General features: G+C 38.6%; 3 protein-coding genes across 9 annotated transcripts; 1 reads left to right on the top strand and 2 right to left on the bottom strand.

The window, feature by feature from the left end:
• On the bottom strand, positions 1–2,722 carry LOC121592019 (folylpolyglutamate synthase, mitochondrial). 7 transcript variants are annotated; one of them, XM_041913219.1, is made up of 6 exons: positions 2,542–2,722; positions 1,723–1,792; positions 1,479–1,664; positions 908–1,405; positions 484–827; positions 1–423 (listed from the first exon to the last, which is right to left on the bottom strand). In XM_041913219.1, the coding sequence occupies exons 1-6, from the start codon at positions 2,583–2,585 to the stop codon at positions 24–26; spliced, it is 1,542 nt and encodes a 513-aa protein (XP_041769153.1). In that variant the 5' UTR covers positions 2,586–2,722; the 3' UTR covers positions 1–23. The 7 variants fall into 7 exon arrangements, with proteins under 7 accessions (XP_041769153.1, XP_041769154.1, XP_041769155.1 ...); XM_041913220.1 differs by lacking the exon at positions 2,542–2,722 and adding an exon at positions 2,106–2,379; XM_041913221.1 differs by lacking the exon at positions 2,542–2,722 and adding an exon at positions 2,010–2,378.
• Positions 2,723–8,926: 6,204 nt separating this feature from the next.
• LOC121592028 (vesicle-trafficking protein SEC22b-B) lies at positions 8,927–10,212 on the top strand. The gene is made up of 4 exons (XM_041913236.1): positions 8,927–9,098; positions 9,163–9,272; positions 9,336–9,591; positions 9,963–10,212. The coding sequence occupies exons 1-4, from the start codon at positions 9,024–9,026 to the stop codon at positions 10,155–10,157; spliced, it is 636 nt and encodes a 211-aa protein (XP_041769170.1). The 5' UTR covers positions 8,927–9,023; the 3' UTR covers positions 10,158–10,212.
• A 6,846-nt stretch (positions 10,213–17,058) lies between these two features.
• On the bottom strand, positions 17,059–18,700 carry LOC121592023 (box C/D snoRNA protein 1-like). The gene is made up of 2 exons (XM_041913228.1): positions 18,294–18,700; positions 17,059–18,237 (listed from the first exon to the last, which is right to left on the bottom strand). Exons 1-2 carry the CDS (start codon positions 18,350–18,352, stop codon positions 17,277–17,279), a joined length of 1,020 nt encoding a protein of 339 aa, XP_041769162.1. The 5' UTR covers positions 18,353–18,700; the 3' UTR covers positions 17,059–17,276.
• Between the last annotated feature and the right edge of the window lie 4,221 nt (positions 18,701–22,921).

The following is a 22,921-nucleotide window of genomic DNA, read 5'->3' as shown; positions in this document are numbered from 1 at the left end:
TTCATTCGTTACCACAAGAATTTTTATTTTGTAGTAGATGTATACATAAATCTCTCTAAATTTAGAGCTACGAATGCGGCTCCTATCAAATGAATCGAACCAGTAATTAATATATCGCAGGTTTCACCTTTAAATACAAAGTCTTCATCGATTTGCTTGAAAACAGATTCAATTGATTCATGTAGGTACCCCTTTTTATGTTGAATTGTCTGATTCCAATATTCATAATTTTGTCTGCACCGCTGTAATTGAAGCTCGAATGGAAAATTATGATTTATAGCATCTACGCACGTCACTGTATCGCGAGGAACACTAGGAGTAAAAAATGCAGCGTCGAATTTGATCATAGACGAAAGAGTACAAAGTAGCTTTACTGAGTCTCTGTCTCCAGTGGTGTTAAAAATCAGGAGTCGTTTGTATTGGCTGAAAACGTTAAATAACATTAGGAAATTTTTATCTTTGATGCTCAATTTGCAACCTTACCTATCGGATTTCATTTTATACCATCGGGCACATAAATGTATGCTTTCTAACGTATGTGCTCCATCGAGATAAAGTGTCTTTTTTGTATCATACAGTATCCTCTGTAACCTTCCCGGCCAGAAACAGCGGTCAATGCCTTCCACTGTTTGTTCTGTAACAATTGATGGTATGTTTTCTTGCGACATTTCGGAAAGATTCTTGTTCATCCAATTTGTTGCTATCTGAATAGCTAATGAGGTGTTCAATTCAAGAATATCAAGGATATCACACGATTCGTTAATCAATGCGGGTTTCTTAGCCCACTGGTATGCTTTTAATTCTGATGGTACGACAAACAGATTTGCCTGTTCAAAAAATAAAAAAAAGTACAACAAAGATGTATTGTAGAAATGTTATTCCATTATCATTTGGTCATGAAACAAACCTTTAACTTACGACATTCTTCCCTTATAATTTCCATACACTCTGAGGGTTGAACAACTGAAAACACGTCAGAGCCACGTTTTATTATACCGGCTTTCTGCCATGCAATTTCTTCTAATGTATTGCCTAGCAGTTTTGTGTGCTCCAAACCAAGGGAAGTTATACCTACGGTACCAGTTTTAGGTAAAACATTCGTACAGTCATATCTACCTCCGATGCCCACCTCAATGACGCACACATCAACACTTTCTCGTAGAAACACATCCAAGGCCAAAATTGTCAAGAAACAAAAATATGATGGCATATCTCTGCTATGCTCTCGATATGCAAGTAATTGTTTATAAATTCTCCAAAAATATAAACGAAATTTATCTCTCGATAGAGGCATTCCGTTAAGTCGAACGCGTTCTTTAACCGAAACTAAATGCGGCGAACTAAAAAATCCGGTACGATAACCATTTGACCTCAATATTGATTCTATCATAGCACAAGTAGATCCCTGTGTTGATGACAAATGAAAGCATCAAAATCATTAAAATAACATTGGAAAGAAACATAACCCAAAGTATTACCTTTCCCTTTGTTCCAGACACGTGAATCACAGCAAGTTTGTTCAAATGATCCATGGAAACACCAACACGCAACAAGTACTTGAGCGTGTCGTTTATATGCTTATTGTCTTCACTATGCTTTCGAAGAATTGAATCTTGAAGAACGCTGGAGTTGGATTGTAATGAGTTTAATGAAGAAATTGCATTCTGTAACAAGAATATACTTTAAAATACGTACTTCTAAGATCCTCAAGATAATGCTTACCTCGTAGCTCTCGTCTAGAATAGATGAAACGTTGGAACCTTTCATTGTTGACAATATGTGCGATTTAACGCTAGAAATATGCAACAAAGAAATCGAAGCCGTTTCACATGTAATTATATCCATCATTTTTCTCCGCCTCACAGTAAAATCAGCAATACGAAACATGAAATGTAGCAATAATGTTTTTAGCTATAGCAATGGAAATAACCTATTAAAATCGAGTAAAAAATTCAAGACGCATTATATGATTAACGATTGATTGGACAGAGCTCGTAAAATCTTTGAACCTTGTAAATGTGTTGTGTTTTTTCGACTGCCTCTTATCAAAATTCTCTTATCAACATGTTATTCTCATGAACATTCTTAAATATGATCATTCTAACACCATATGCAGGCGTATCCCGAGATTAACTATCCGTGGCCCTATTAGACTGGGAAGGTCAAGGACTGTTTAGGAACGAGGCCCCGTAATGTAGAACTATTTGACAAGTAGCCATAAGTTCGTTATAGGTAGTTTGACATCTACGTTTCCAAGGTGTATGGATATTAGGAGGTGAAGTGCTTCAGAGCAAATTGACATTTCACGACTTGACATAACAATACTGGGTGCTCTGGTATTAAAATCGAGAAGAGCTGGAGGGAGGTGTAGAAAATTGTAAGTGTTTTGACATAACAATACTCAATGATGGCGCCTGTCAAACGTGCTAATAATTCACCTGGTAAATAAACACACCTTGCTCGTTTCGATTTTAATTTTACTTGTAATTAAAATGATAAATCGATTTAGTCATTGCAAGAAAAATGTTAATTGATTCATACATTATACAGGAAGAGTAAGTGTTGTGTTTGCACAAATGAAACATAGTAGACGGTGGTGTACGGCACAAACAGAATATGTGTTTTATTCCTATCTTTGGTATGGGTACGATAAACACAGGTAATAAATAATATACACAACACAATGCGGGGAGAGGACGACTGGCCCTGCTCGCGCCGCGATCCTCACTGAGGACGTCACAGGATGACAGCCCTGCTGTCAACAGTGAGCCCTCAGGATGAGGCAGCGGTCTGTCCACAACAGTAAGTATGTCTGTAGTAATAGTAAAGTTTTTAGGGAATGATGAATGATAAGGGCTTTCTGCTGTCAAATGGCATCCAAGATGGCCAATCCGATTTTGGCTAAGGCCCGTGGCAGCGCTCATCCGATGCGATTTTATCGGACGAAATTTATATGGGATTTGACAGATAACGTCGGACGTGCGATTTCGTCGTACGACGGAATCAAAAATTTTTGATTCCGTCGGATCGTCGCATCCGATTTTATCTGTCAATGTAATCATGCAGGTTATGTAGGAACAATATGAAATTATTTTTTATAATGGTTAAACCATTCAAATTTTCGCAATATGAGCCGAAATAGCGTTTGACAGAAGCGTCCGATAAAATCGCATCGGATAAGCGTTGCCACCGCCCTAAGACCTCATTGCTACACAGACCTTGGACATAACCTTTTTTGAGGGCCGTGGCAACGCTTTTTCACATGCGATTTTATCGGAAGGCCTGTCAAAATTTTATATGAGATTTGACAGATAACGTAGGACGTGCGATCACCGACAAACCGACATGACACTTCGAACAAAATTAGCTTCAAAAGTTGTCTCCTTATTTCAAATAAAATACGTTAAACACTAGCGCCATCTCTGTAATGATTCGCTTACTACAGTGACACAAAGGAGGAACTGCTAAATCCCCTTTTTGTTTTTCTCCGCAAATTCCAATGCGCATTGTTTTAATTACTTCTTACGTCTTTTGGATTGATTTGGAAAGTTATAAAATAATTTTCCTGGGTGTTTTGTTCAATAATTCTCACAAAATCATGCCTCACAATTCCTTCGTAATTTGTATTCACAAAAGTTGTTTACATCGAAGCAGCAGTGAACAGAGCTTACTTTGACAGAAGTGATCACCTCACATGCAAATGACAGTACTTTTTGTGAGACACTTTTGTAACGCCAGTGTCACGTCGGTTTGTCGGTGGTGCGATTTCGTCGTACGACGGAATCAAAACATTTTAATTTCGTCGGACACCGCATCCGATTTTATCTGTCAAACTAAATGTGTGGTGTTTTGTGTAACAATCTCAACTTAATTTTTCGTAATCGTTAAAATATTAAAATCATCCAAATAATCGAAAAATAATACGAAAAAGCGTTTGACAGCACGTGCGATAAAATCGCATGCGATGGAGCACAGACACAGGCCATATTAATCTCATTCGATCAGCGTTGCCATCGCCCTGACCGTATCAATACACGATGCGCAATCTCAGATTGCGCATATTATCGTTTTATCAAAATATTTGTCAATTCGCGTAGCCAACCCTGAGCTATAAACGTCATTTCCATACAATTTCAGATTGGGCCAGGATTGCGCATAAATTTTCAAGATTATATGTCCGAGATATATAATTTTTTTTTTTGACAGATAAATATATCAAACCGATCCGTTTGACAGATAAATATATGCGCAATCTGAGATTGTGCATCGTTTATTGATATTGTAAAAAACTATCAGTTTGGTGGGTTAAGCCACACGGCCACAGAAGCAGCCACTTCAATGTTTTTGAAATCAGATTTTTATGCACGGGAAATTTGTTTGCTCAACATGTTTCACCTGTGTTAAAATGTTATTTCCCAAGTGCCACAAATCCACTAAACGACCACTAAACGGCTTCTAAACGACTCAAGTTCTCTACCTAAACGGAATATAGAAAGACTTCGTTTAGCAGACGCCAAACGACTCATGCATTCTAAAAATAGCAAAAAAGCTGGTGGCGCTATCTGTTGGTGGGATACCCCAACCAGTTGAGCTTCATCGCTTGGAGGAGAGCTTTCTCATTTCCTCTGTACTGTTGTATGGTTTCGCATTGAAGTTATGCATCGCTAGAACTAGAACGGCGATACGATTGTTTAAATACTAAACTCCAACGGAAACCACCAGCACTAAAGCAAGTGAGATTTGAGCAATGGTCATTGGTGTTGATACCCACGTATCTAACCACACGACCATTTATATAGATTTTTGCTCAGAAAGTTAGAAGGCTATATAGGTCATAATAAAATGCAACTTGTCGAAACACATTGCAAGAAAAGGATAGCAATATAATGATGAGTTGTAATACGCCATCTATTGATCAAACCAATGAAGCTGTGGAGCTTTCATTTTTTTTCTATGGATATTCAATTTTCCAGTCGTTTAAGCTTAATCTGTGGCGCTTGGGTTAATTGTGCAAAGGAAGCAATTAAACGTGTGTGTTTAAGTTGGTTTGTTGTAAAACAAACATGTTTTATGTATGTGTGTATATGTGTGTTTGTTTACTTGCGAATGAACTCTTCCATTTCGCTGGTCAGTGCTTAGTTCATAGACTATTATTATTACTGAAGTTGAAGAGCAGTGATGTAAGTGAATGAATTTAAACAACCGAGGAGTTAAAATCCTGTCCAGCATAATAACCTAAGCCAACCCTTGACAAAACTTTTCCTCAAAGCATTTTTGGAAAAGGTGGGTTAAGGGTGGGCAAGATAAATACATCGGATCGGAACTAGCAGCTCCGATTGTTCTAAAATTTGGTGGGTTAACGACTGAATCGACCACCACAAACCCACGTGGGTTTGAAGTGGTTTTACAGTGGATTAAGTAAAAATTTGGTGGGTTAACGACTGAATCGACCACCACAAACCCACGAGGGTTTGAAGTGGTTTTACAGTGGATTAAGTCCCGTGTCTGTGCTCCATCGCATGTGATTTTATCGCACGTGCTGTCAAACGCTTTTTCGTAGAATATTGCGATTGTTTGGATGATTTTAATGATATAACGATTACGAAAAATGTAGTTGAGATTGTTCCTACAAAACACCACACATTTAGTTTGACCGATAAAATCGGATGCGGCGTCCGACGAAATCAATTTTTTTTGATTCCGTCGTACGACGAAATCGCACGTCCAACGTTATCTGTCAAATCCCATATAAAATTTTGACAGGCCTTCCGATAAAATTGCATCCAATGGAGCACAGACACAGGCCTAAGCAAGGACCGTTAAGATATCAGGTCAAGTTATAAGCCCGTTTTGACAGCTAGGTGGAAAAAGAATCGACGAAGAAAACTGACAATTAGTTTTCCGCGTTTGGCGAACGCTTCAAGTTCTCGAAGGAAAATTTCCATATTAAATCACGGGCTGTGTTCTAATAAACTAAAATATTCACCCAAATTGATCTCCACCAAATATTGACCATGCAAAACGTAAACAATTCATCAATACATATACAAGCGGAAACCATCTGTCAAAATCGGAGCCCAGGAGGGAGATCGCCAAAAGCGCTATAACTACACCTCATTATACATTCCATCTTGGGATTAAGGCCGATTTGGTTATTTGGGTTCAAACACCTGATTACTATGACCAAGGTGAATACAAAATGTTGCCATACAAAAATCAAATTGGTTTGATTTTGGCCGGCAACAAATTTGTGCTAGCTGTAAAAATCCATACTTTTTGCCAGCAATAATGTTACGCGCAAAAATTTTAGAAAGCTGCCTAGGCCCACCTAGTCCATAAACTCATTTTTGGTCAAGTAATCAAAAATAGCCAGCTCGTACTTTATAGCTGATTTAGGGCTGTTTAACGAAAAATCGTTCCGATGTCGTACTTTGTGGCTGATTAAGAGATAGACGGTACTTTGCGGAACTATGGAGCTTTTTAACAGGCACATGGTACTCTTTGGAACTTTGCGGCTGATTAGCACTATGTGTAGAGTTCATGGTGGAACTTGAAGGCTTGTTAAGAAAGCGTACCGAACTTGGTGGAACTTTATAGCTTTTTTATGCATGACATGGGTTCAAGGTGGCTCTTGTCAAAGTGTCAAAGACGGACGCCGGCAATAATCTCATTGCTGCTGCACAAGTTAGATTCGTTAATTGAAGAATGAATATTGAACGAAGTGATTGTGAATTATCAGTAAATTGTGTAAAATTTTGTGTAATTCATCAATACAAAGGATTTAAAAATATACACATGTGTTTAAACGAAAAAAATCTTGTTGTTTATTTCATCGATGACGCTTGCTTGAAAATAAAACACAAAGACAAATAATCCCTGGCATCGTGGCATAAGGAAGCTGCTTAGGCGCTGTTTGAAAGACCCACATAGAACTTTGATGCTGTTTATCTACTGCAAAAGGCGAATTAGAGCAGCGATCTTTAGCGTGCCAAAATGAGCTGCTTAAGCAATTCTGGCTATTTGGGAACTTACCCGCCTTGCAATTGACAGCGATTTGCGAGGGCGCGCGAGGGCTCGCACGCCATACAAGTTCACCGCCCCAGAGCCCTCGCATTAAAGAGCTTGCGAGCCTTGGTAATTTTTTCACCCCTAGTTTTAGCAGTTATAATAATAGCACCCCGAGAGCAGGTATAACATTGAAAATTATAGCTTACTAAACACCTACATTTTGAGATTTTATTTGGCAAAAATCCACAAAAATTTGAGAAGTAATCTTTTCGGCGAATAACACCTGAACAATAAAAACTTATGTGTGAAAAATAAAGATTATTTAATGACCTTATGATTTCGAGCAGATGATACCACTCCCAACCCTCGCAATGTTTGACGGGTAGTTTCAGTAAAGAAAATGACGCTTGCTGGTTTTCGATGCCCTTTTCACTCGTGAAGATGGCTTTCAAATAGCCCTAATGAAGCTAGAGAAGGATGTAATTGGCGTTGCTCATATGAAATAAAATCTTTATGAGCTAAAGTTGCAGTTACAAACGAGACGATCTGCAAATATGTGTATGACAGCGGTGAGTACACTAAAGCCTCGTAATGAATATTTTCGATTTCAAGCTACAGGCATGGTGATGCAAAACTGGATGGTAGACGGTCGCGATCGAAAATCGACACATTTTTGCGACGCATGCCGACAACCATATAAAGAAAATCAAGAATTGGCCTTTATCTCATTGGATAACGACACTTGTGGTTCTGAAAATCGAAAAGTAAAATTCCCCTTTCGTGAACAGCGGGACAATGACCGTTTTCAGCAAGAGGGGGAAATGGTCGGAAAAGATAATGCTGCCAACGGTTTGCAAGTGCATCAAAATTTAGTCGATATTGAAGAGAATAATGAGGAAGATTTTGAAATATTAAGCGTTAAAGGAATACGTGAAAAAGAAAGTGGCTAAAGGGAAGAACCGATAACTTCAAAACTCAGCGCAAATGTAAGTCGTTATAATTGTGAAATTAGGAAGAAAGCTATCAAAGGTGAATCGTTAACATCAAGCCCTGATTTTAAAGTAGCATTTCTTCATTGAAAACTGCCTGAAGCTCTTCCTGGTTTGTTGAGGCAATTCTTGGGATTGTTACAGGATGTTGGATTGAAGGTAATGAAATTGATTCGAACTCTTCCGAAGCTACATTCCAATAAAGCATTTGAATCAACCAGCTTCTAAGTCTTGAGGAAGAAACTTGGGTTGAACGATCGAGAGGGGGTGTAAACGAAGTAGCCGTATAATCGAAGTAGACTTTAATATATTTAGGAACGAAATCGAACGGGCTGATCAAATTTTATATGCAATGTCAAATTGCATATAAAATTTGTCGAATTGTCTAGCAGCAATAGAACACGACATCGAACATGAAACATGTATAGGACTTCACATGTTTGAATTGTGGGTTATCACATCGAAAATGTAAAATCCCATATATTTTTCATGTTCGATGTCGCGTTCGATTGCTTCTAGAGCGTCCCAATCATTTGTTGGGTTAAGTTTCCTAGTACAATTTACAGATCGACACTTCAGAAAGGCCTCATGTGACCGCTATGAACCAAATCTAAACTATCTCCTTTAAATAAATGAAAGATGATATTTTCTCGTACTGCTCTTCATTGGACAGATTAGCTTCCATTTTTGACACCCCCCCCCCCCCCCCCCCCTCTGCTCAACACTCAACACTTCAAAGCCTACCGAAAACTACCGAAAAAATCTTTAACTCCTACCGAAAACCACCGATAAAACTTTGATGCGCCTACCGAAAACCGCAAAAATAATCTGGTCACTCTGTTAAAGCGGTAATATATGACCCCGTTCCTACACAGTCCTTGGGTTCTACCACCTGATCTTCTTAATGCATCTTGATTGGTTCGCTGCGTCAATTATGGATTGATTTGTTTTTAAGGTGACGTGGATGTTACCTTGCATTATATTTTTGTTTGAGTGCAAACCGCTTGAAGTGAATAAGTCTAGAGAATGGCCCTCATGACGATGATTGCACGCTTTGTAGACGGCCTTCCGCTCGTGGGAACTATGCAGGAAGATGAACAGGTGAACCAAAATACTTATGTATTATTGTGTCATTTATTTATCAGATTCGTTCGTTGTATTGCAGTCCGGCCGAAGCATATTGGAGTATCAAAATCAAGCTAAATTGCTGTTTCGAAAACTGGGACCCAACTCACCAACCCGATGCAGCATAGAAACCGGGCCTTATTTGTTTCAGTGAGTTTTTGAATATATTTCAGTTTTGGGGAACTTAAACCTAGTAATTAACATTCGTTTTAGTTATTTCATCGAACATGATGTTTGCTATTTAGTTATGTGCGACAAGGTGTTTTCTAAACGAATCGCTTTCAACTATCTGGAAGATATCGCCCAGGAATTTCACAGTAACTATGGAAGGAGAGTAAATACAGTGACTAGACCGTACGCTTTTATTGAATTTGATATTTATATTCAGAAAGCCCGGAAAAACCTTACCGATCGTAGAAGAAATATAAATGCTATAAATAATCAGTTACAAGATGTGCAAAGGATTATGGTACGTACAATTCAATTTTAAAAATGTGTTCCTAAAAGGGCCGTGGCAACGCTCATCGGATGTGATTTTCTCAGACGCTGCTTTCAAACGCTTTTTTGGTTTATTTTGCAATTATTTGGATGTATTAAGATCATTAAACCATTAAAAAAAATTGATGTTCTTCTTACATGTCCTACATGATTACGTTCACAGATAAAATGGGATTACAATCCGACGAAATAAAAAAAATTGAATCCGTTGTACTATGAAATCGCACGTCCGACGTTATCTGTCAAATCCCAGATAGATCTAATCTTATAAAATCGCATCGGGTCAGCGTTGCCATGGCCCTAACAGCGAAATTTCAATTTTCTAATTCATTGATTGTCCAGGTACAAAATATTGATGATGTTTTGCAACGCGGGACTGTTCTATCTGAACTGGATACCAAAACACAAAATTTATCGATGCTCTCTCAGAAGTACAAGAAGGATGCTTCATATTTGAACCGCAAATCGCTGTACGTCAAAGGAGCAGTAGCTGGAATAATTTTAATTTTGTTTGTGTTATATTTTTGGGTAATTTGATAGTAATTTATATGGCATTCAAGCTATGTGTTTTATAATATAAGTGGTATGAAAAGGATAAAAACTCAGACTTGTTAATGTTTTTTAATAACTTTATTTTTATTTTATTACTATGTAAATACAAATGAATTCTTTATATTTCTACAACTTTTATAAACAAATCTTTTCAGCGTGATATAAAGTCGCAGATTCCTTGATAAACAATCTGAGTATGTTCATATTACAAATATCAGGTTGTTTCCAAAATACAAACGATTCGTTGACCGCTACCCAAGCGCCACAGATTAAGCTTAAACGACTGGAAAATTGAATATCCATAGAAAAAAAATGAAAGCTCCACAGCTTCATTGGTTTGATCAATAGATGGCGTATTACAACTCATCATTATATTGCTATCCTTTTCTTGCAATGTATTTCGACAAGTTGCATTTTATTATGACCTATATAGCCTTCTAACTTTCTGAGCAAAAATCTATATAAATGGTCGTGTGGTTAGATACGTGGGTATCAACACCAATGACCATTGCTCAAATCTCACTTGCTTCAATGCTGGTGGTTTCCGTTGGAGTTTAGTATTTAAACAATCGTATCGCCGTTCTAGTTCTAGCGATGCATAACTTCAATGCGAAACCATACAACAGTACAGAGGAAATGAGAAAGCTCTCCTCCAAGCGATGAAGCTCAACTGGTTGGGGTATCCCACCAACAGATAGCGCCACCAGCTTTTTTGCTATTTTTAGAATGCATGAGTCGTTTGGCGTCTGCTAAACGAAGTCTTTCTATATTCCGTTTAGGTAGAGAACTTGAGTCGTTTAGAAGCCGTTTAGTGGTCGTTTAGTGGATTTGTGGCACTTGGGTAACTGATAGTTTAAACTAGTGAGAAAAGCACATTTGCTATGAATTTCCCTTCGTAAGATTCCGGATGTTTCATATGTTGACCTTTATGTGTTTTTTTCTGCGAAAAATACTGCGAATTCGCGTCCCATATAACAATTTTCACCACAAATTCACCTCAAAACCTCTTGATTTCAGCAAAACAAGAGGTTTGGTGAATATGACGTCATATGCAAACGGCGGTTTGCGAAAAAAGGGGGTGGGGCCACGGCCGTGCGTGGCTTGTACCTGTATCCGCTCTGTTCGCTCTGTATTTGTATTTATGTGTGTATTGTGCACAGTTGTTCTTGGTGCGTTGTGGCTTTTAATCTGAGGGCGGATCTTCGTTTCTCTCGCACGTTTTTTTTCGCTGCGTTTCTTTGCTGTGATTGAAGAGAATATTGGAGGAAGAGCGTAATCATTTAGGTTTTCATACTTTACCGGCGTTGTGTTGGATCCATCGTCAATGTTTTCGGCTATCTTGGTTGCACGTACCTGCCTACGCTATGAGTGAACAAAATACTATTCAATGCGTTCTTGTTTCTTGCCATTAATCTCTACGCAAAATAAGTGGCCGAGCGAGTCTTGGAGATCGAAAGGATTCTTTGAGTTCGCCAGAAGGTCTCGAGAAGAAAAACCCTAGCGCGCTCGCAAGTCAATTTGTCTTTGTTTTCTTCTCCATCTGAGAATCATGAATGAGGCCATTTAGGGCCAAGCTACTAGCGATGGATAAATTTGTAAAAACACCGCAATCGCTACCGAATTACTCCACAATAATCGCAAGTTGTGAAAGGTAGATGCAATCTCGGTAATGTTTGGTGTCATCTGTTGTAGCCGACCAGGACTGGCCGGTTGCGTTAGTCGGTAACTTCAGCCGTCGTATTCGTTGGATCCATCCGAAGCCGATTCCAAACAGCTCGTGACGGTTGCGGATGGCTTCGGACGGTTCCAGGCGAATGCGTCGATGGGCAAAGCTAGTCATTCAAACTTTCCGATTTTACGTACAAAACGGCCGTAAATACAAACGGTACCGTTGCGCAAAAAGTTTTTTGATTGATTCAAACGATCATCAGCGAAGACCTACCGGCTTTTTGATAAGAGCGGCATGTATGAAAATTGAGCAAGCTATAGCAAGCGCAAATATTCTTGCTCTTCGTATGTGTGGCTCTTCTCTTATCCCCTTAGCTACACTCTCTCCATGTGTTGTCACGCTCCTTGTTTTATATCACTCTTTCTCTTTCTTTGTCACCGCTCATTATAGCATCCTCGCTCTCCGTATGTGTTGCTGTTTGCTTCCTCCATAGCTTCTTCTATTTCTTCCTCATCATTTGTTACTTCTCGCCATGGCATTCTCGCTCTCCTTATGTGTTGCTCTTCGCTTCCCCCTTTATTTCATTCCCCTCTCTCTGAATTAACAGAGCCTCTCGCTCGTCGCAACCTGTTTCTCGCTACCTCGCACCCCGTTTGCCATAGAAATAATTCCCCATTGTTATATGGGCGCACTGGTTTGAAGTGCACACTGTGCGCTCAGTGCGCACAGCATAGTTAGGGTAATGTGCGTGTGCGCACAGCACACTGAATTGTTCTACTTTATCCAACACTACACACCACCATATTATTGCGTATTGGGTGAATATTTTAGTTTATTAGAACACAGCCCGTGATTTAAAATGGAAATTTTCCTTCGAGAACTTGAAGCGTTCGCCAAACGCGGAAAACTAACTGTCAGTTTTCTTCGTCGATTCTTCTTCCACCTAGCTGTCAAAACGGGCTTATAACTTGACCTGATATCTTTACGGTGCTTGGGGTGTGAGTAACAAGTTTCGGCGGGCGAGAGGCTCTATTAATTCAAAGAGAGGGGAATTAAATAAAGGGGGAAGCGAAGAGCAACACATAAGGAGAGCGAGAATGCCATGGCGACCCAAAGAAACATTTTGGACCTAGCTTGAACAAAAACTGAGATGTCTTGCTCTATCTTCTATACCGCACCTGCTTGCACTCATTCGCGAGCGTTAAAATATACTCTCCCGATTTCATGTTCTCGCGAATTGCCTGCTGCTGTAAGAATGTATGAGTGAATGTGCAGCGTTTTTCTCTGTGCTTCCTCTTCTCCCCCCTCGTTCGCACTCCCTTGTTCCATTGATGAGATGGGCGATTTCTTCCTACCCGCAAATTTCCGTTAAATGCCTTCTAATCGCCTTGTAATCGCCGGCGAATTGAAGGCGATCAGCAGTGCATTTAGCAGTAATTAAATGCCTTTGAAATATGTCAATGAAAAATTTCGCTTTTAATTTGAAATTTGAAATTGCAACTGTCAAAAGAAAACCTTACAAGCGTCTTCAGCACTGCACTGTTGTAGTGTTCCCAGATATGAGCGTGACCGTAGCAATAGACGATGCGCAATCTCAGATTGCGCATATATTTATCTGTCAAACGGGTCGGTTTGATATATTTATCTGTCAAAAAAAAAATATATATCTCGGACATATGATCTTGAAAATTTATGCGCAATCTTGGCGCAATCTGAAATTGTATGGAAATGACGTTTATAGCCCAGGGTTGGCTACGCGAAACGACATATATTTTGATAAAACGAATATATGCGCAATCTGAGATTGCGCATCGTGTATTAATACGGTGAGATTCGATAGCACGATTTACGTGTTATGATCTCTTGCGTTAAGCTCTGAGCTATTTCACTTTATTAAAGATGATCTACATTATTCGGTTATTAAAGACCAACTCATTGAAAGGTGATAATATTTCAAACTCATTTCGATAACTAAAATAAAAGGAAAAATGAGATACATATTTCTCCCATCCTGATAATTAACGGTAAACATAGTGTAATTATTATGTTTTTTTTTTTTAAAGGTATTATTTTAATTTCGCTTCACATAAATTTTGTTTAAAGTAATTATAGTAAGAAAAAATTAATTTAAAAAGAAATAAACGCATAAAAAAGATCATAAAAATCTGGATTTGAACACACGCTTTCTCGGTTCGGAACCAAAAGCGTTGTCACTGCTCTATTTGGCAGTTACATTGGTACAGGTGCAAATTCAGTATATAAACAAGCTAAGATGGCGGCAAGCTATCTGTTCTCCTTGAATCAAAAAGTTGAAAGATTTCGAAGAGAACCCGTTACAGCCGTGAAAGTTTCGGTTGAAATCTTTATTCGCCTTCTAAGGCGACTAAGGCCTTAAATGCCTTCTGAATGCCTTCAAAGCCGTTTAATGCTGGTAGGGCTGATTCGACCGCGCAATGACATTTATATGGTTCCGTCGCAATGAGGTACTGTACGCAAAAATACAGAGTATTTCCATTAAACATCCGTGGTCCACACGGAACGCCGATTAACCAAACACTACCGCCCTATATCAAAACCCTATATATCGATATTGGCGTGACGGTGTCTCCCCTCTCATTAAATTATATGTAGTAAACCACTTGCTACATTTCCTCTCCTTTCCCTCTCCTAGAACTCGTATAAACAATATTAATGAGAGAATGGGGAGAGAGGGAGGAGCATCAGCTTTTTTGCTCTCTCTCAAAAAAGAAGTCCAAAATTGTCTGCCGTTGGGTACCAGTTTGGGTACTGAGATAGGGCCCCATCTCAGGTTCATAGTTTTACCCATTCATCGCGTTTTGGTCGTTTGGTGAGGAGTAACAAAGGAGCTACGGAGGAAGCAAACAGCAACACATACGGAGTGCGAGGATGCTATAATGAGCGGTGACAAAGAAAGAGGGACAGTGATATAAAACAAGGAGCGTGACAACACATGGAGAGAGTGTAGTTGAGGGGATAAGAGAAGAGCCACACATACGAAGAGCAAGAATATTTGCACTTGCTATACTCTGCTCAATTTTCATACATGCCGCTCTTATTAAAAAGCCGGTAGGCCTTCGCTGATGATCATTTGAATCAATCAAAAAACTTTTTGCGCAACGGTACCGTTTGTATTTACGGCCGTTTGTACGTAAAATCGGAAAGTTTGAATGACTACCCTACCCGCAAAATTCCGTTAAATGCCTTCTAATCGCCTTATAATCGCCGGCGAATTGAAGGCGATCAGCAGTGCATTTAGCAGTAATTAAATGCCTTTGAAATATGTCATTGAAAAATTTCGCTTTTAATTTGAAATTTGAAATTGCATATGTCAAAAGAAAACCTTACAAGCGTCTTCGGCACTGCGCTGTTGTAGTGTTCCCAGATATGTGCGTGAGATTCGATAGCACGATTTACATGTTATGTTCTCTTACGTTAAGCTCTGAGCTATTTCACTTTATTAAATATGGTCTGCATTATTCGGTTGTTAAAGACCAACCCGTTGAAAGGTATTAATATATCAAACTTATTTCGATAACTCTAGTAAAAGGAGAAATGAGATACATTTTTCTCCCATCCTGATTGTGAAGGGTAAACATAGTCATTATTATGTTTTTTAAAAAGGTGTTTTTAAAATTTCGCTTCACATAAATTTGATTTGTTCTAATTATAGCAAGAAAATATTAATTTAAAAAGAAATAAACACAGAAAAAAGATAATAAAAATTAGGATTTGAACACACGCTTTCTCGGTTCGGAACTAAAAGCGTTGTCACTACTCTAGTTGGCAGTTACATTAGTGAGGGTGCAAAATCAGTATATAAACAAGCTAAGATGGCGGCAAGTTATCTGCTCTCGTTGAATCAAAAAGTTGAAAGATTTCGAAGAGATCCTGTTTCAGCCGTGAAAGTTTCGGTTGAAATCTTTATTCGCCTTCTAAGGCGACTAAGGCCTTAAATGCCTTCTGAATGCCTTCAAAGCCGTTTAATGCTGGTAGGGTACCTTTGCCCATCGACCAAGGACCGTAAAGATATCAGGTCAAGTTATAAGCCCGTTTTGACAGCTAGATGGAAGAAGAATCGACGAAGAAAACTGACAGTTAGTTTTCCGCGTTTGGCGAACGCTTAAAGTTCTCCAAGGAAAATTTCCATTTTAAATCACGGGCTGTGTTCTAATCAAGGATAATGTATTTAGAAGGTTGATTTTTATCGCTTTTGCTGGGCGACATTGTGGGGGACATCTGTCACTCTCTGCATACAAATTTCATTACCCCGCACCAGCCCTCCCTGATTTTTATACCGGAGCCCCCGGAAGAGAAATGTCAAGTCGAGAAATGTCATTTTGCTCTGAACAACTTCACCTTGTCATTTATAACACCTTGGTTCTAATAAACTAAAATATTCATCCAAATTGATCTCCACTAAATATTGACCATGCAAAACGTAAACAATCCATCAATACATATACAAGCGGAAAACCATCTGTCAAAATCGGAGCCAAGGGGGGGGGGGGTTGCCAAAAGCGCTTTAACCTTTAAGTTGGCAACCGGATACCCGGGTATTTTTTTCAACTTCGAACTGCAATAACTTTTGATTCATTGCATTTATTGACCTGAAATTTTCCGTAGCCTCCCAACATTTAATTTATGATTTTTTGGTGCATAAGTGGTAATTTTAAACAGCCTGTAAGTATTTTATTTTGATTTTTTTTTAACTTTACCACGTAAGTTGGCAACCAGCATACCCGGGTATTCCATACATTTTGTATGGAGAATGACGTTTCTCTTCTTCCTCTTTTCGTATTGTGCTTATTTTCGAGTCAAAATCAAGCGATTCCAAATTTCAATTTGATTTTTATCAAAAAAATGAAAAAACTTAATGAATAAATGAAATAGAAGAGAATATATGGTCGGCATTACTTGCTTACAGCATTAAAATATAGAAAGCATTGTTTACCTATGAAAATCCTGAATTTTTCACATCAAAACGTGTGGAATACCCGGGTATGCCGGTTGCCAACTTACGTGTGTAAATCTGGTTGCCAACTCTACGGTTAACTACACCTCATTATACATTCCACCTTGCATACAACCCTATTATCTTTTGACAGGAAGTTTACGCTCTCCCATACGCTCTCCCTGCGTAAAACTGGCAATTCAGGCATAGGTAATCCAGTACAACATGAATAACCAATGCAGTAATTCAGTTTCAGATTATATTATTTATTACAAACCTATACTCATAACGACTATTGTGTAAAATAGATGGAACACACAGTTCACACTTAGGATGTCATAATTGGAAACAAACTAAGATGTTTAAGGATTAATTCTATCACCAAACAATCAATTCTCATCCTAATGAATTAAATGAAATTAAACTGCAGTTTTTTTTTTTTTTCAAATCAATTGGTTACGATTTAAGTCGCTTTGAAATGCTCATTCAATGTTGCATCGTCTGAATCTGAAGAGTCATTCGGCAACATTTCAAAGCTGAAAAAATTTATCCTCTTGCTACGGTTCTTGCGTTCATTCTTCGCATTAATTAAACAACCACCATTATAAGGTTGCACTCCACTACATCTATGTAGAATATGGTTGATATGGCATATTTCGTGTTTCAGATCATCATCACTATCGATGATGTGGAACTGGTCGAGCTGATCATTCAACACCACATAAATTGTCGGATATTCCACAATAGTTTTACCTTGTAAAGATTCGCGAAGCGTATCGTGAATGTTCAGCAGTGTTACTCGATCGTAACTCTGTTGAACTCCTTCCGCTTTAAGAAGTAATGAGACTCCTGCTACGCCTCGTGCTTGATAATTTGCCAGTTTGTTGACACCGGGGATGATGTGTTTCGATGAGGGTTGTAAATATGTGTCTACTATGTCACAAAGTTTTGAGTCTTCGCATATATGTTTGTCGATATACACATAGTTTTCATTGGTCTGGGGGAAACACCATTCAATACGCCAAAATATTTTTTCACTTTTAAAATCCAAATAGGATGTATTTTTTTGCCGTTTGCTGAAATTTTGCAACATAAACTTAAGTGCAATCCCGCGATCTAAAGCAGCTTGTTGAAGACGCATCATGTGAATTGGAAGATTTTTTTGGAGACAAGTGAAACGTTTTCTTTGATCGCGTTTGCGGTTCTGAACGAATTTCGTACAATCTTCCAGAAAGTAATAATCGTTCATGAGATCCATTTTGGTCATTTTCACTAGCGGAATGTATTTTGTACGGTCTCGAATGCCATTACATTTCAGTTCGGCTTTGTGAATATTCAGACACTCCATGCTACATGTTTTTACATCACAACGAGGACAAGTGTATTTGGCTGCATTCGCAGAGCAAGCTTCACAGTATCCTAATCTAATAAGTAAATTCAAGAATTAACCTTAAATCCGTCGATCTGATGAGTGACATACCTCTTTCCAAGAATTGTTGAATGTTCAGCATTGGCTTTAATTGAAACTGTACTCGCCATTCTTTACGTTTTCTTGTTATTTATAATCGTAGAGAAACCTCTTGATAGTTCAGACTAAGAGCTTCAACAATTTTTGCACGTATAAAATGACAGCCAAGGACCGTAAAGATCAAAGTGGGTTTATTATACAGGTGGGCTTATCCCGAACAATTTGACAACCGTGCTGCAGAAAAATGAAAACGGAATGACAGCAGGTAATTCGATCATTTGTTGATGTTTGCGTGTGATTTCCAATGGCTGTTTTGGTTGATGTGTCGTAGTGAGGGTGAAAAACTATGTAGGGTAACTGTACCAGTTTTCGGCAGTGTACCTATTTTCGGCAGGGTAGCTAAAAACGTGAAATTCGGCACAAACGCGGTAAAAATTTTCACAAAACACAATTTTATAGTGAAAGTGTCCTTATTTGTTATTCACATAAGAAGTTTCACACCATTTCATTGCGTATTTTTCAAAATATCAAATGAACTGTGCTTTTTTTTCGGCAGATTTGCTGTCAGCCAATAGTTCGGCAGGTTTTGTGATTAAGAGAACCAGAGCAGTAAAACAAAGAAAAAGTGGTGTAGAGTAAAGATTTTATGCTTATTTAATTTATTCTATCTTGTTCAGAATCCCCCCCCTGGGCTCCGATTTTGACAGATGGTTTTCCGCTTGTATATGTATTGATGGAGTGTTTACGTTTTGCATGGTCAATATTTGGTGGAGATCAATTTGGGTGAATATTTTAGTTTATTAGAACACAGCCCGTGATTTAAAATGGAAATTTTCCTTCGAGAACTTGAAGCGTTCGCCAAACGCGGAAAACTAACTGTCAGTTTTCTTCGTCGATTCTTCTTCCACCTAGCTGTCAAAACGGGCTTATAACTTGACCTGATATCTTTACGGTGCTTGGGGTGTGAGTAACAAGTTTCGGCGGGCGAGAGGCTCTATTAATTCAAAGAGAGGGGAATTAAATAAAGGGGGAAGCGAAGAGCAACACATAAGGAGAGCGAGAATGCCATGGCGACCCAAAGAAACATTTTGGACCTAGCTTGAACAAAAACTGAGATGTCTTGCTCTATCTTCTATACCGCACCTGCTTGCACTCATTCGCGAGCGTTAAAATATACTCTCCCGATTTCATGTTCTCGCGAATTGCCTGCTGCTGTAAGAATGTATGAGTGAATGTGCAGCGTTTTTCTCTGTGCTTCCTCTTCTCCCCCCTCGTTCGCACTCCCTTGTTCCATTGATGAGATGGGCGATTTCTTCCTACCCGCAAATTTCCGTTAAATGCCTTCTAATCGCCTTGTAATCGCCGGCGAATTGAAGGCGATCAGCAGTGCATTTAGCAGTAATTAAATGCCTTTGAAATATGTCAATGAAAAATTTCGCTTTTAATTTGAAATTTGAAATTGCAACTGTCAAAAGAAAACCTTACAAGCGTCTTCAGCACTGCACTGTTGTAGTGTTCCCAGATATGAGCGTGACCGTAGCAATAGACGATGCGCAATCTCAGATTGCGCATATATTTATCTGTCAAACGGGTCGGTTTGATATATTTATCTGTCAAAAAAAAAATATATATCTCGGACATATGATCTTGAAAATTTATGCGCAATCTTGGCGCAATCTGAAATTGTATGGAAATGACGTTTATAGCCCAGGGTTGGCTACGCGAAACGACATATATTTTGATAAAACGAATATATGCGCAATCTGAGATTGCGCATCGTGTATTAATACGGTGAGATTCGATAGCACGATTTACGTGTTATGATCTCTTGCGTTAAGCTCTGAGCTATTTCACTTTATTAAAGATGATCTACATTATTCGGTTATTAAAGACCAACTCATTGAAAGGTGATAATATTTCAAACTCATTTCGATAACTAAAATAAAAGGAAAAATGAGATACATATTTCTCCCATCCTGATAATTAACGGTAAACATAGTGTAATTATTATGTTTTTTTTTTAAAGGTATTATTTTAATTTCGCTTCACATAAATTTTGTTTAAAGTAATTATAGTAAGAAAAAATTAATTTAAAAAGAAATAAACGCATAAAAAAGATCATAAAAATCTGGATTTGAACACACGCTTTCTCGGTTCGGAACCAAAAGCGTTGTCACTGCTCTATTTGGCAGTTACATTGGTACAGGTGCAAATTCAGTATATAAACAAGCTAAGATGGCGGCAAGCTATCTGTTCTCCTTGAATCAAAAAGTTGAAAGATTTCGAAGAGAACCCGTTACAGCCGTGAAAGTTTCGGTTGAAATCTTTATTCGCCTTCTAAGGCGACTAAGGCCTTAAATGCCTTCTGAATGCCTTCAAAGCCGTTTAATGCTGGTAGGGCTGATTCGACCGCGCAATGACATTTATATGGTTCCGTCGCAATGAGGTACTGTACGCAAAAATACAGAGTATTTCCATTAAACATCCGTGGTCCACACGGAACGCCGATTAACCAAACACTACCGCCCTATATCAAAACCCTATATATCGATATTGGCGTGACGGTGTCTCCCCTCTCATTAAATTATATGTAGTAAACCACTTGCTACATTTCCTCTCCTTTCCCTCTCCTAGAACTCGTATAAACAATATTAATGAGAGAATGGGGAGAGAGGGAGGAGCATCAGCTTTTTTGCTCTCTCTCAAAAAAGAAGTCCAAAATTGTCTGCCGTTGGGTACCAGTTTGGGTACTGAGATAGGGCCCCATCTCAGGTTCATAGTTTTACCCATTCATCGCGTTTTGGTCGTTTGGTGAGGAGTAACAAAGGAGCTACGGAGGAAGCAAACAGCAACACATACGGAGTGCGAGGATGCTATAATGAGCGGTGACAAAGAAAGAGGGACAGTGATATAAAACAAGGAGCGTGACAACACATGGAGAGAGTGTAGTTGAGGGGATAAGAGAAGAGCCACACATACGAAGAGCAAGAATATTTGCACTTGCTATACTCTGCTCAATTTTCATACATGCCGCTCTTATTAAAAAGCCGGTAGGCCTTCGCTGATGATCATTTGAATCAATCAAAAAACTTTTTGCGCAACGGTACCGTTTGTATTTACGGCCGTTTGTACGTAAAATCGGAAAGTTTGAATGACTACCCTACCCGCAAAATTCCGTTAAATGCCTTCTAATCGCCTTATAATCGCCGGCGAATTGAAGGCGATCAGCAGTGCATTTAGCAGTAATTAAATGCCTTTGAAATATGTCATTGAAAAATTTCGCTTTTAATTTGAAATTTGAAATTGCATATGTCAAAAGAAAACCTTACAAGCGTCTTCGGCACTGCGCTGTTGTAGTGTTCCCAGATATGTGCGTGAGATTCGATAGCACGATTTACATGTTATGTTCTCTTACGTTAAGCTCTGAGCTATTTCACTTTATTAAATATGGTCTGCATTATTCGGTTGTTAAAGACCAACCCGTTGAAAGGTATTAATATATCAAACTTATTTCGATAACTCTAGTAAAAGGAGAAATGAGATACATTTTTCTCCCATCCTGATTGTGAAGGGTAAACATAGTCATTATTATGTTTTTTAAAAAGGTGTTTTTAAAATTTCGCTTCACATAAATTTGATTTGTTCTAATTATAGCAAGAAAATATTAATTTAAAAAGAAATAAACACAGAAAAAAGATAATAAAAATTAGGATTTGAACACACGCTTTCTCGGTTCGGAACTAAAAGCGTTGTCACTACTCTAGTTGGCAGTTACATTAGTGAGGGTGCAAAATCAGTATATAAACAAGCTAAGATGGCGGCAAGTTATCTGCTCTCGTTGAATCAAAAAGTTGAAAGATTTCGAAGAGATCCTGTTTCAGCCGTGAAAGTTTCGGTTGAAATCTTTATTCGCCTTCTAAGGCGACTAAGGCCTTAAATGCCTTCTGAATGCCTTCAAAGCCGTTTAATGCTGGTAGGGTACCTTTGCCCATCGACCAAGGACCGTAAAGATATCAGGTCAAGTTATAAGCCCGTTTTGACAGCTAGATGGAAGAAGAATCGACGAAGAAAACTGACAGTTAGTTTTCCGCGTTTGGCGAACGCTTAAAGTTCTCCAAGGAAAATTTCCATTTTAAATCACGGGCTGTGTTCTAATCAAGGATAATGTATTTAGAAGGTTGATTTTTATCGCTTTTGCTGGGCGACATTGTGGGGGACATCTGTCACTCTCTGCATACAAATTTCATTACCCCGCACCAGCCCTCCCTGATTTTTATACCGGAGCCCCCGGAAGAGAAATGTCAAGTCGAGAAATGTCATTTTGCTCTGAACAACTTCACCTTGTCATTTATAACACCTTGGTTCTAATAAACTAAAATATTCATCCAAATTGATCTCCACTAAATATTGACCATGCAAAACGTAAACAATCCATCAATACATATACAAGCGGAAAACCATCTGTCAAAATCGGAGCCAAGGGGGGGGGGGTTGCCAAAAGCGCTTTAACCTTTAAGTTGGCAACCGGATACCCGGGTATTTTTTTCAACTTCGAACTGCAATAACTTTTGATTCATTGCATTTATTGACCTGAAATTTTCCGTAGCCTCCCAACATTTAATTTATGATTTTTTGGTGCA

This window comes from Anopheles merus, chromosome 2L (genome assembly GCF_017562075.2).
Source record: "Anopheles merus strain MAF chromosome 2L, AmerM5.1, whole genome shotgun sequence".
Taxonomy (NCBI): domain Eukaryota; kingdom Metazoa; phylum Arthropoda; class Insecta; order Diptera; family Culicidae; genus Anopheles; species Anopheles merus.
Note: the sequence above shows the minus strand (reverse complement) of the source record. Positions and strands in the feature narration are given on the sequence as shown.